Here is a 12,341-nt window from a genome sequence, read left to right as displayed (position 1 = left end):
CCTGGCTAGTTCGTCCCTCCTTCCTTCGCTCCTTTATCCTTCCCTTTGTTTATTCTAATTTCCTTCCTCATTTTCCCTGCCCTTCTCATGCCATCCTTTCCATTCCATCCTCTTTTCTTACTCTCTCTCCCATTCCCAAATACCTTCTCACCTGTTTCTTCTTACCCCTTCTCTCCTCACCCCCTTCTCATTTCACCTGCTCTCTCCCCTTTACCCAGCATTTCCCTGAGGCTACAAAAGCTTATCAGTGTGTTGTGATCAGTGTGAGGCGCTGTGCTTACTCCCAGCTTGGCTACCCAACACGCGCCAGCCCGCCCACCTGTCTCCACGCTCCTACCTACCCCTCATTCCCCTCCCATTCCCCACCACCCCCAATGTCACGCGTGAGTAGGGATAAGGAGGCAGGAGGTCAGCCTGACACCTTGCTATCCACCCCAGTGCCACCACCCATCCACCCCAGTACCACTACCCATCCACCCCAGTACCACTACTCATCCACCAACAGTTACCACCACTATACCACCCTTCCTCACCACACCACCCACAACCACCAACGAACCCTACTACCACAACAACCACTACATATTCCCTCATCCGCCACATCAAGCTCTTTTCATCTCGTAATACACAATCGTCACGGACTAGCCAAGACTTTCTCAAATCCGATTACACCGGCCCGATACTACAGCCCGATTATACAGATGCTGGGGGCATTAGCATGCTTCACACCATAAAGAGGCCTGAAGAATTTGTGTGGAGGAGGGGAGGGGAGGGGGAGGAGGGGGGAGGAGGGGAAGAAGAGGAGTGAGGGGGAGGGGGGGAAGAGGAGGAGGGGGGGAATTAGGTAGGTGTTGTGAATAAGGTTGGTGAATAGTGGTTACCTCAACTATTATTACTAATAGTCCATTATTATTATTAACTCTACTACTACAATACTACTACTACTACTACCGCTATTACATCCACAATTACTATACTACTGCTGCTATTCCTACTACTACTATTATTAGATTGGCTGAGCTGTTGCTGTTTGTGGCTGCAGGTAATAATAATAATAATAATAATAATAATAATAATAATAATAATAATAATAAAAATAATAATAATAAAAATAATATTAACAAACCCATGAGGGCGATCGTGTCTAGTGGTAGAGCCAACATGACCCCCACACACGCCACACCACACCACACCACACCACACCACACTACGCCACACACCTGGGTTAAGCACCACCATAAAGGACTTAACTTGTGCCATAGTATTAGTAGTGAGGCCCTCGGTGTTATATCACCAGCACATTCTGATAACACCAACTCCCCCCCCCCTCCCCACACTATCAATTTCACACCATCTTACACTACTTGCCACTGTGATTGCTATGATAAACCTCTAATCACCAATTAAAGTCCCGACAGCTGTTTTTCTTTACGTAATGACAATCAATTTCTTAAAAGCTAGAGTTGTTACCACAGTGAAGCTGAAGGGGGAGGGGGGATGGGGAGGAGGAGGTAGGAGAGGGGAAAAGGAAAAGGAGGGAGGAGGGGGGAGAAGAGGGAGAGGGAGGAGAGAGGGAAAAGAGAAAGAAGGAGGAGGAGAGGGGGGAAGGAGGGGAGGGGAGGGGTAATATCCTTAAGAGGAACATTACACCAATTGACTCATCCCAATTTTTTAACAGGGAGTCACCAGAGCATAGATCGTCAGCCAGCCTTAACCTCACCTGTAATTAACTACAGGTAAGTCACACACCACGACACAAACTACAACTCTCCAATTAAATCTTGGTGCCAGAAGCGGTATCATCATCGTCAGGTTTCGTATCACACACACACACACACACACACACGTCGTCAGGTAGAGTCCATTAACAGGTATACATAACCAAAATTAATTAAAATACAGACCAAAACAAGAAACAAATTTTAGTCGTAATGATCAGTAAATGGTGTTTGTCTCCTGGCAGACCATTACCAGCCCCGCCAGGAACAGTTCATTAATCACAACAGGAAAGATCTATTATATATATAAATTTCATCACACAAAGGCTTAACTACTTATGATGGGTAATTACCAGCGGACCTTTTTGGCTGGATACAAACTACTTTACATCCCCCCCCCAACCTAAGCCCCTCATCTCTCGTAGGGAGGGGTGGAGGAACGTGATAGTGAGGGGGGGTGTGGAGGAACGTGGAGCAGGGGTGGATGAACGTGATAGGAGGGGGGGTGGAGGAACGATAGTGGGGGGTGGAGAACGATAGTGGGGGGTGGAGGAACGTGATAGTGAGGGGGGGTGGAGGAACGGGATAGTGAGGGGGGGGAGGAACGGGATAGTGAGGGGATACTAATTATTTATCTCTCATTAAGGTTAAACTAATTATACTAGGGTGGAGTCTTATTTGATCTGAACTCACCAGCAAGCCACACTCCGACATGATTACCCCCACAACACTGACTTCCACCTTCTCTCTCCTTCAAGACCTGACCTCCTCAACTCTTTGTACGTCGTGACCTATAATGACCTGACATGATTTTTTTTACCTATACCTGCTAACCCCTATATATAAATAGAGGGAGAAATAACCTCACCTGACCTCTACCGTCCTTAATTAGGACTTTCTTATTGACCTTACCTGTTGACCTGTTAGCACCCCCACCTGGACCACCTGCCTACCTCACACCTGACCAACCCAAAATAGGTGACTCCATACTCTCTCTCTCTCTCAATGCCTGTACACAGGTAAAAAGTCATTCACCAATAAGGGTCATTTATATATTAATTTACGAGGAATATTCCCAAAGTAATACTTAAAATAATCTGGACTACTATACACGCGGGATACAATTCATGACCTACAGCTATATTACAAGTACAGCCAATACAAGTACGAATACAGTAATTACAAACTACAGGGTGCTGTATTCTGTAGTATTCCGTGGTCAGGCTATATAACCTAAATTAACTACCATAAACTACTAATATCCTCATTATCTTCACTACATTCCACATCTCGATCATTCCTACACGTCCAGCAACAACACACTCAGAACGAGACCCGTGGTGCCATCTGTCGGTCGCCACCACAACTAGTTATGACTCGGGCGTCCCATTTTCTGTGCTACACACTTCACGCACAGACTACGGTAGTATATCAACACAGCACCTCGACCTGAAAACTATCGTGGATTCGCATGTTAAATACCACTAACCTCAAGAATAAACACCCTAACACTACCTCGGGTTTAGGTTAACGTTAAGGTGGTTAATCTTTAGGTGAAATAAGCTGCAGTGGAGATTCTTCAGGTGATCAGATATATTTAACCACAGGAATATATAAGACCTTTACCACATTAACCTACAGTAATGTCACACCATTCTGTTGATCATAACAAGTCGGCGTTAACGAGGGGCTATTTCAGGTGTGTGTGTGTGTGTGTGTGTGTGTGTGTGTGTGTGTGTGTGTGTGTGTGTGTGTGTGTTATTACAGGTATGGCGGGGACTTACCTGTTAGTGTCATGGTAGTAAACAGCCATGGTGAGGACTTACGTGGTGGGGACCAGGGACTTACCTGTGTGAGCGTGTCATGGTGATTGGTGAGATGGTGACGATCGGGGTGGTCAGGGTGAGTGTCGACCAATAGAGAGGCGAAGTACTGCTCGTATTCCGACAACCGCTCCACCTGTAATCAAGAAGGAAAAGGTAACCAGATCAGTCCTCGAGGAAAACCTGACATACATACAGAAGTTTCTCATAAATTTCCCCCTCACAGATGACTCATAATGTGACTCACAACTCACTAGCGTCAATGAATGCGGCAAAATGACTCAACGAGCAATTGTTATCTCATAGGTAGTGATAATGGGATGACGAACACCGTGCCACTTGAATACCAGAACACACACACACACACACACCTTGCAGTGACCACAACACACTCAATTGTTTATGAATCTTACACAATGATTGGACAAAGACTAATGGTTGCTCTATTTCCTGGTTATAACACGTCAATAACAATAAAAATAACAATAATAATAACAATAAGAATACTAACGACAACAAGTGATAATAACGCAAATATCAATAACAAAAACAACAACAACAAAACAAACAACAACAACAACAACAACAACAATAATAATAATAATAATAATAATAATAATAATAATAATAATAATAATAATATAAGTATCAAGGGAATAACTTCAAGGACAACCATTAGTACTTGAGCATCGCGTCTACCTGTACCTTAATTGAGGCTGGTACGGGCAGGTGGTGGCGAGGTGGGTGGCGTGGGTGGTGAAGTGGATTAGTTATGATTCTTATCAAATTGAAGGGCTTAAGGCTTCCGATTTCTGTCATTTCCGTCTCTCTACCATTCCTTCACACCTGTCCATCTCCTTCTACCATTCCTTCACACCTGTCCATCTCTACCATTCCTTCACACCTTCTCTTCATCTTAATAAGACTCCTGAAGGATCTCTCTTCCTTAACTGAATCAACAACATCCTAAACTCCTACGATTCTTTGTGACCTTGATGGGAGTATAGAGTTGAAGCGGGTGGCCGTCACACCACCTCGAGGTTTAGGGACAAATTGATTATTATCAACTTTGAGACATAAATAATTAATTGATGTATGGAGCGATAGTGGCCATCAATCTTGAGTCATGGCGTCTGTAATTTGTTTGAGGGATGTCCGTGGGCTGGTTGGGCCGCAGGGGAGAGAGAGAGAACAGGGGGGGAGGTGGGTCGCCGGTGTCCACGGGGGTTACTGACTATAGGGGAGGGGGTGGGGAGAGGAGAGGGAGGGTGAAGGGAGAGGGAGGGAGGAGTATCCTAGAGGTATCCCAGGGGGCCTAAAGGATCCGGCTACCGTGGGAAGGATTTTACCAACCACAACAAATCCTCCAGTAGGACACGATGGTGAGTCCTCTTATGATGAATTGTTTACACATAACAACGTCCTTCTCCTGGCCCTCTGGTGGTCCTCGGGGGAATTACTACAAGAACTTATCACAACAGAAGCTACAGTTTATTCTAATGTCTTTATATTTATTTTGCTTTATGGGTTAAATTAGTTTTAGGTTAAGTTACGTTAGGTTAGGTTAGGTTAAGTCACAATAGGTTAGGTTAGGTTACATGAGGCTAAGTTATAGTTAGGTTACATTAGGTTTGGCTAAGTTACAATAGGTTAGTTTAGGTTAGGTTACAATAGGTTAGGTTACAATAGGTTAGGTTAGGTCCTTTATCACTAATTAGGGAGAAAAACAAACAAAAACACATTACTAATCTCTGAGAGTCGACCAATACGTTGATATCATAGATTATAACCAGATTAAACACGTTATCAGATACGAGGAAAAAATATACGAAATATTTAAGAACTGTGATTAGGTTAATTAGCAAGGTGTGTTCTCGTGTCTTCAACCAGGGAGGGAAGGAGAGAGGAAGGAGAGGAGGAAGAAATGAGAAGGAAAACGAAGAGGAAAGGAGAGGAGGAGAGGAGGGGGAGGAAGAGGAAGAGGAGGAAAAGGAAGAAGGGGAGGAGAGGGAAGAAGGGGAGGGAGGAAGGGGGAGGGGAGGGAGGAGAGGAGGAGAGGAGGAGGAGGAGGAGGAGGAGGAGGAGGAGGAAGGGGAGGCGGGAGGAAGGGGAGGAAGAGGGGAGAGGAAGAGGAGGGAGGAGGAGGAGGGAGGAGGAAGAGGAGGAGGAGGAGGAGGAGGAGGAGGAGGAGGAGGAGGGAAGAGGAGGAGAGGAGGGAGGAGGAAGAGAAGGAGGAGGAGGGGGAGGAGGAGGAAGAGGGGAGGGGAGGAGGTGGGGACGAGAGAGTGTCAGGTTGTGTGGGATAGGAGGAAGAGATTACAATACCCAACTGATAACCTGTGTGCGTCTTCAGTGTTCCCAGCCGGGCGGGGAAAAAACACAGGAATATATAGATAGATAAAGAGATAGATAAAGATAGAATAGATAGATATAGACAGATAGATATATAGACAGATAGATAGATAGGAGAATAGCCAACAATAAATTAATTCAGCCACTCCTTACTCTCTCAATGAATCCGTCTTCACGTCTCAACTTTACCCGAACGAAAACAACAGAATCCAAACCCCAGGTAGAGGAGGAAGTCACGTTAAGAATCAGTCGCTTGGCCGCAGTCACAGCTACCCACCCCTTCCTGACTACCACCACCCCTGACCTACATACCCCTGATATAACTACCATTACCCCTAGAGGGAAAAAACTCAAGGAAATTGATTAATACACCTGACAAAGACCTCAGCGGGAGTCCTCACGCCGGGGTGTATTCACGAGTTTTTATAATTCCTATGAAAATACTGGGCGAGGAGGTGGAGAAAGAAGGGAGGAGGAGGAAGAATGAAGAAGAAAGAAGAATGAAGAAGAGCAATGAGAAAGAAGGGGAAGAAGAGAAGAGGAGGAAGAAACGAGGACAATAAGGAAGCAGGGAAGAAGAATAAATCAAGAGAAGAAAGAGGGAAGAGGAGAGGAAAGATGAGCAAAGAGAGAGAGGAGGAGGAGGAGGAGAGAAGAAAAGGAATAAATGAGGACAAGGAAGAAAAGGGGAAGAGGAGGAGAGAGAAGAAGAAGAGAGGAAGAGGAGAATGAGGAGGAGAGAGGAGTAGAAGGAAGAGCAGGATGAGGTAGGGGAAAATAGGCTGAGAGAGAGAGAGAGAGAGAGAGAGAGAGAGAGAGAGAGGGCGGCTGATGGTGTGTCGACCAGCGAGTGACTCAAGACGTGGAAACTGACGTTTTCTCTGCTGCCCGGACGTGGTGAGTGACAACCCAGGAACGTTGCTACTGACCCAGACACGTTCCCACTAACTCAGTTCTTACGTTACATTCCCAACCACCCCAAAAAACATTCCCAACCACCCCAAAAACATTCCCACTAATCCCAGAGCGTTCTTACTACCCGACCACTTATTGTACACACCTCATTGTGAACGTCTCCCAAAGCACTAACAATCCAAAGGTGCTTCTCTCTAAAGGTACACAAAGGCTCGGTCTAAGTTTTCCCCCAAACACACAACCGTCATACCTACACGTTTCGATCACTGATATATCACACAAATTTGTCATGAGGTTCTTATGTGTAAACACCTATGAGAGAAGGGAGAGGGGGAGAGGCGGAGGGGTAGAGGGGGTGGGAAGGGGGGTAGGAAGGGGAAGGTGGAGGAGAGAAGACGAGTAAGGAAAAGAGGAAGAAGAATTTTAGTCACCTTTCCCTCCCGCATCCGTCTACGCCTCCTCCCGCCTTCCCATACTCTCTCCCACGTCCTACCATACTTCCCTCCCACATCCACTTCCCTCCCCATCCATGCTTCCCTCCACCCCATCCATGCTTCCCTTCCACGCCCTCCATGCTTCCCTCCCGCCCTCCATTCTTCCCTTCCACCTTCCCGCCCATCCATGCTTCCTCCACATATTCATGCTTCCCTCCCTTATCCATGCTTCCCTCCATATCCATCTGCTTCCTCCCGCCCTCCCATACTTCCCTTCTACCCCCATGTTTCCATCCCCGCCTCCCATACTTCCTTCCACGCCTTCCCTTTCCCATGCCTCACCAACCATGCAGGTAATTCCCTCTACACAATCTGGCCAGGACTCCTCATCACCTCCGAAAAATTAAGCAAACCTCTATTGTTTCGAGGAGGAAGAGGAGGAGTTAGAAGAGGAGGAACGAAAGAGGAGGTGAGGAGGAGGAGGAGGAAGCGGAGGAGGAGGAAAGCAGGAGGAGGAGAAAGGAGGAGGAAGAGGAGAAAGCATGATGGGGGGAGGAGAAGGAGGAGGAGGGGAGGGGGAGGAAGGGGAGGGAGGATGAGGAAGGGAGGAAGGGAAGGAAGAAAGTAGGAGGAAGAAGAAAGGAGCATAAAGAAATAAGTATGAAGAGGGAGGAGGAAGAGGACAAGTGGAGGAAGAAATTGGATAAGAATGATGGGAGAAAGCAGCAAGAATGAGAATGAAAAGAAAGAATACAGGAAAAAACGAATCAAGAGCCTCAGAATGTAAACACACACACACACACACACACACACACACACACACACACACACACACACACACACACACACACACAGAGCAGCCTAACAATATCCACTTAATATCTCGTCAGCTTACTAGAGGTCCCCTTTACCCAGGTCAATAACTCTCCGGGAATAAAGGTCAATCGTTGTAGTGTTCATTCATCATGTGGGAAGGTCACCTGGTTTGAGGTCAACACAGTAGTAGTAATAAGGCTTCTGGTGGACAGGTGTGGGGCAGGCAAGGTCAAGCCAATATAGTGCCATGACTCGCAAGTACAAAGGTTGAAAATCTTGCCAATTAAGCATCCTTCCGCAGGCCTTAATGACTGACCGCATTGTTTTATAGTTCTTCTTTGCCACTCACTCTAACAGGATGTACGGGAGGTAGAGGAGAGTATAAATTAGCTCTTAAACACAGGTGGTGTACGGGCGAGAATCCATTAGCCATTTAGGACGGTGCGTCACTGTCTGGTATCTGTCCACCTCTCAAGTGACGCCTTAAAAAGAAAAATCTTATTGGTCCTTGACGCAAATCTTTTACGTCCAGCCACTATACGTCGCTGGTGGTATAGTGACGCAACTCTTTACAGCTGGACCAAACAGGTAAAACAATCACCAGGTGCTGTAAATGAAGCATCTTTTCCTTTAACGTAAATTTGGGGCACAGGTGAAAAAAAAAAGTAAAAAAAAAAAAGGTAAAAAGAAGTTAAAAAAAGAAAAAAAAAAGTAAAAAACATGTAAAAAAAAATCTATCCAAGAAAAACAGGAACCAATAAACACCACCAAGACAGGAACAAAAACTTGAACTATTAATAATCACGTCGAAGAACAGTGACCTTAGTGGCTAACGTGGTAACAACTTGACCAAAACTCACCCGACGCTTTAAATTACCATAGTGTACTCAACCACCACACAGGCAAGGATGACAAGCTACTCTGACCAGCAGCCTCAGGGTGGGACTAAACTATACCCAGAGTCCAAGAGTCCTGAGCAAACACATACACGGCCACCTTTTCTACAACACTCCTCCGTTTGTTGATTTATTTCCTCGTCTGTCTCTTATTTCCTCCTTTCCAGTAGCTTCCAGACCCCCTTCCCCCAGCCGTGCCCTCAACAGCGACAGACAACACTACTGACGCAGATGGAAGCCCGCCCTTACCTTCCAGGGGCTGGTGATGGGCGCCGCCATACTCCATCTTCTGTTGATGAAGGAGAGGCGTTTCAGGAGCTGTATCTCCATGTTGTTCTCCTCCTTCAGGATCTGTCGTTGTCTTCACTGTTGTTTTGGGGGATGATCGTGGAGTCAACCTCGAGTACTCCTACACACATACTTGTTCCTCCTCCTCCTCCCGGTGCTGACTTCCCTTGTCGTGTTGCCTCCTTGTCCTGTTGTCTCTGCTGACAGTCACGGCCTCACTGTCATTGTCGCTTCTGCCTCAAGTGATGTTATCAACACCATTACAGACACTCCCCCTCTGATTATATTCCATGTTTTGGTATAATTAAGTCCATTGGCCCCACAATCACCGAAAGAAGCGGTCTTCATAAACATGATACGACTTATCACAACAGTTCATAGGCCTACAGTGAGTAACACACGTACACACACATCAAACACACACATCGAAGTATATTCAAGACGCACTTAATTCACCACAAAGTCCATCAACAATATTTTCAAACAATAAAACAAAATCAAAGGAACTAATGAACTTGGATAATACTGGGAAATATATTCTTTATCTTTCTCAATCACATACGGTAACAGGGGTGTTGGTAAACATACACTACACCTTTCTTTGCAGCTGGTTAGTAAATGAAGGCTGATTCCATGTTTTCTCTCTGTTTACCCGAGTAATAGTTGAAATGCATCTGTCTGTCTGTGTCTGTCTGTCACAAACACACATAAACAAAGACCTCAGTCGCCCATTATCAACACCACGACCATTACCCATCAGAACTACTACCACCACCACCACCACCACTAGACGCACTACACCACCACCACCACTAGACGCATTACACCACCACCACTAGACCTTACACCACCACCTCACACCACCAGTACTACCACCACCTGAAACACTACCACCAACACCAGATGCGTTACCACCACCACCACTACCCATAACTCATCACTAGTCTTATCTTAACAGCTTCCCTTATCTCGGCGCATCACCGTTTCTCTTATCGCCGTTGTCTTATTACGATAATCCTAAGGTCCGCCGCCACCATCAGGGCACAAACCTCTTGGGTATTCAGAGCTTCGTTAGGGCAGGTGATAGGGAGGTTTTTATTAGTGCGAAATGAGAGAATTTAGAAGTGAATGTATATGTATATGTGTGTGTGTGTGTGTCCTTTACCATCTAAAATGATTCACACACACACACACACACACACACACACACACACACACACACACACACACACACACACACACACACACACAGGGAACGTGAGAGGTTATCAGGCGTTCATCTCAAGACTATAAACACCTATATCTAGTGAACTGGATTCCTCAATGACGTAAACCTCTTCTATGACCTTACGTGTCTTATGTATGATGATGATGATGATGATGATGATGATGATACACGGACACACACAAAGCTAATATGCAAGACAGAGTGCGAATTGGGAGGAAGAAAGGAGGGAAGAGAGGAAAGGTGATAAGGAACGAGGAGAAAAGAGTGTGTTAAGGGATGTAGGAGGAGAGGTAACGGTGAGGGTTTGGGCAGCAGCAGGTAATTACAGGAGTGTTCTGGCACCACCTGAGGGAGTGAGCCACAACAAGAGCCCCGCTGACAGTACCACTCCGGGCCACACCAGCTGACTGTGATGCTCTGGTATGAGAGGGGGGGAGAGGGGAGAGAGGAAGGGAAGGAGTGAAGGAGTGGGGGAGTGAAGGAGTGGGGGAGGGAAGGAGTGAGGGAGGGAGGTGATGGTTATGTCAACGGTCCCTCCACACCACAGTCTCAAACTACCCACAGTGACCCCTACAAGGCAACAGCAACACTACCCACGACGCCCACACCACCCACGATCCTCAGTACGCCCACACACACACACAGCCGACCCACTCAACTCAAGGACCTCACTAACTACTCGCCTCTTGATCAATATTGAAGGAAGGGAGAAAGGGGGAAGGAAAGGCAGGAGGAGGAAAGGGAAGGCGGGGGAAGCGAGGGGAAAGCAGGGTTAGGCAGAGGAAGGCAGGTAGAGGCAGGGGATGGCAGGGAAATAACAATAACACAAATTTCAACCAAAGTACAAAATAAGTATAGGAACAAACACCCACAATGTATCAGGTAAAGTCAACTGAACGATAAACAATTAGGCTTTACAAGGTGTTGGAGACGTTTTAAACCACCTCTAAATCCACGTGGGAGTCACCTAATAGGCCAGTCAGTCAAGTCAGTTAGGTGAGTCAGTATAAGTAAAAAAAATCAGTCAAAGTCAGTCAGTTCAGTAACCAGTCACCCAAATTTGTCACGATTCCCAACGCCCGTAGCCACCAACCCACGCCCCATCCTGACCCACGCAACCAACCCACGCCCCACCCTGACCCATGGTAAGCCCTGACCCACAACACTTCCCATGAGAACTCGGCCACAAACGCATTACGCTCGTGACATTTATGTACAAAACCGTTTTCCATTTTTTAACGGTTCACGGCGTGGTAAGGGTGGAGGGGGGGGGGAGGGGGTAGGGGAAGGGCTGAGGGTGGATGGAGTATGGTGGAAGTGGAGGGTGATAAGGTTGTGGGAGGAGTCGACTGGAGTACAGAGGTAATGTATGGAGGGAGAGAGATGGAAGGAGGGAGGAAGGAAAAAAGGAGGAGGGTAGGGTGAGGTTATGAACCATTAAGGGAGAATATGGAAGGGGTTGAAAAAATGAGAGAAGGGAAAGAGAAGATTGGCAAGGGGGGGAGGGAAGGAGGACTGATTCATTGTAAAGGAGAGAAGGTGAGGGAGGGCGGGGGGGGCAGAATGAGGGAGAAGCTGTGGTTGGAGGTGGGGTGATTTAGTGGGGAAATGAGGGAGGAGAACAAGGTGTGAGGAGTCAAAAGTAACATTATTAGGGAGGGGGGGGAGAAGGAAAGGGGGGGAAGAGAAAGGAAGGGGAAGAGAAAGAGAAGGGGAAAGAAAGGAAGGGAAAGAAAGGAAGGGAAGAGAAGGAAAGATGGGGAGATGGAGGGGGGTGAGAAAGATTCAAACTTCCACCCAAATCACTTTATAAGTGTCACGTTCAGAACTTGACACAGGACGAGTGAGTGACAGAGTGAGTGACGCCCCCA

The 12,341-nt window shown here is 46.7% G+C and overlaps 1 protein-coding gene across 1 annotated transcript in view; it reads right to left on the bottom strand.

Annotated features, from left to right (window-relative positions):
• Positions 1 to 9,468, bottom strand: part of LOC121858261 — an 86,777-nt gene extending 77,309 nt beyond the window's left edge. Inside the window, exons 1-2 of the mRNA XM_042354567.1 lie at positions 9,204 to 9,468; positions 3,567 to 3,677 (exon numbers count right to left, since the gene is read on the bottom strand). Of these exons, the coding sequence (XP_042210501.1) occupies positions 3,567 to 3,677; positions 9,204 to 9,284 (192 nt within the window). The 5' untranslated portion in view covers positions 9,285 to 9,468. The remainder of the gene's footprint in view (positions 1 to 3,566; positions 3,678 to 9,203) is intronic.
• Positions 9,469 to 12,341: the final 2,873 nt, after the last annotated feature.

This window comes from Homarus americanus, unplaced genomic scaffold (genome assembly GCF_018991925.1).
Source record: "Homarus americanus isolate GMGI-L3 unplaced genomic scaffold, GMGI_Hamer_2.0 scaffold57980, whole genome shotgun sequence".
Lineage (NCBI taxonomy): Eukaryota > Metazoa > Arthropoda > Malacostraca > Decapoda > Nephropidae > Homarus > Homarus americanus.
The sequence above is the reverse complement of the archived record's forward strand: the minus strand, read 5'-3'. Positions and strand labels throughout refer to the sequence as shown.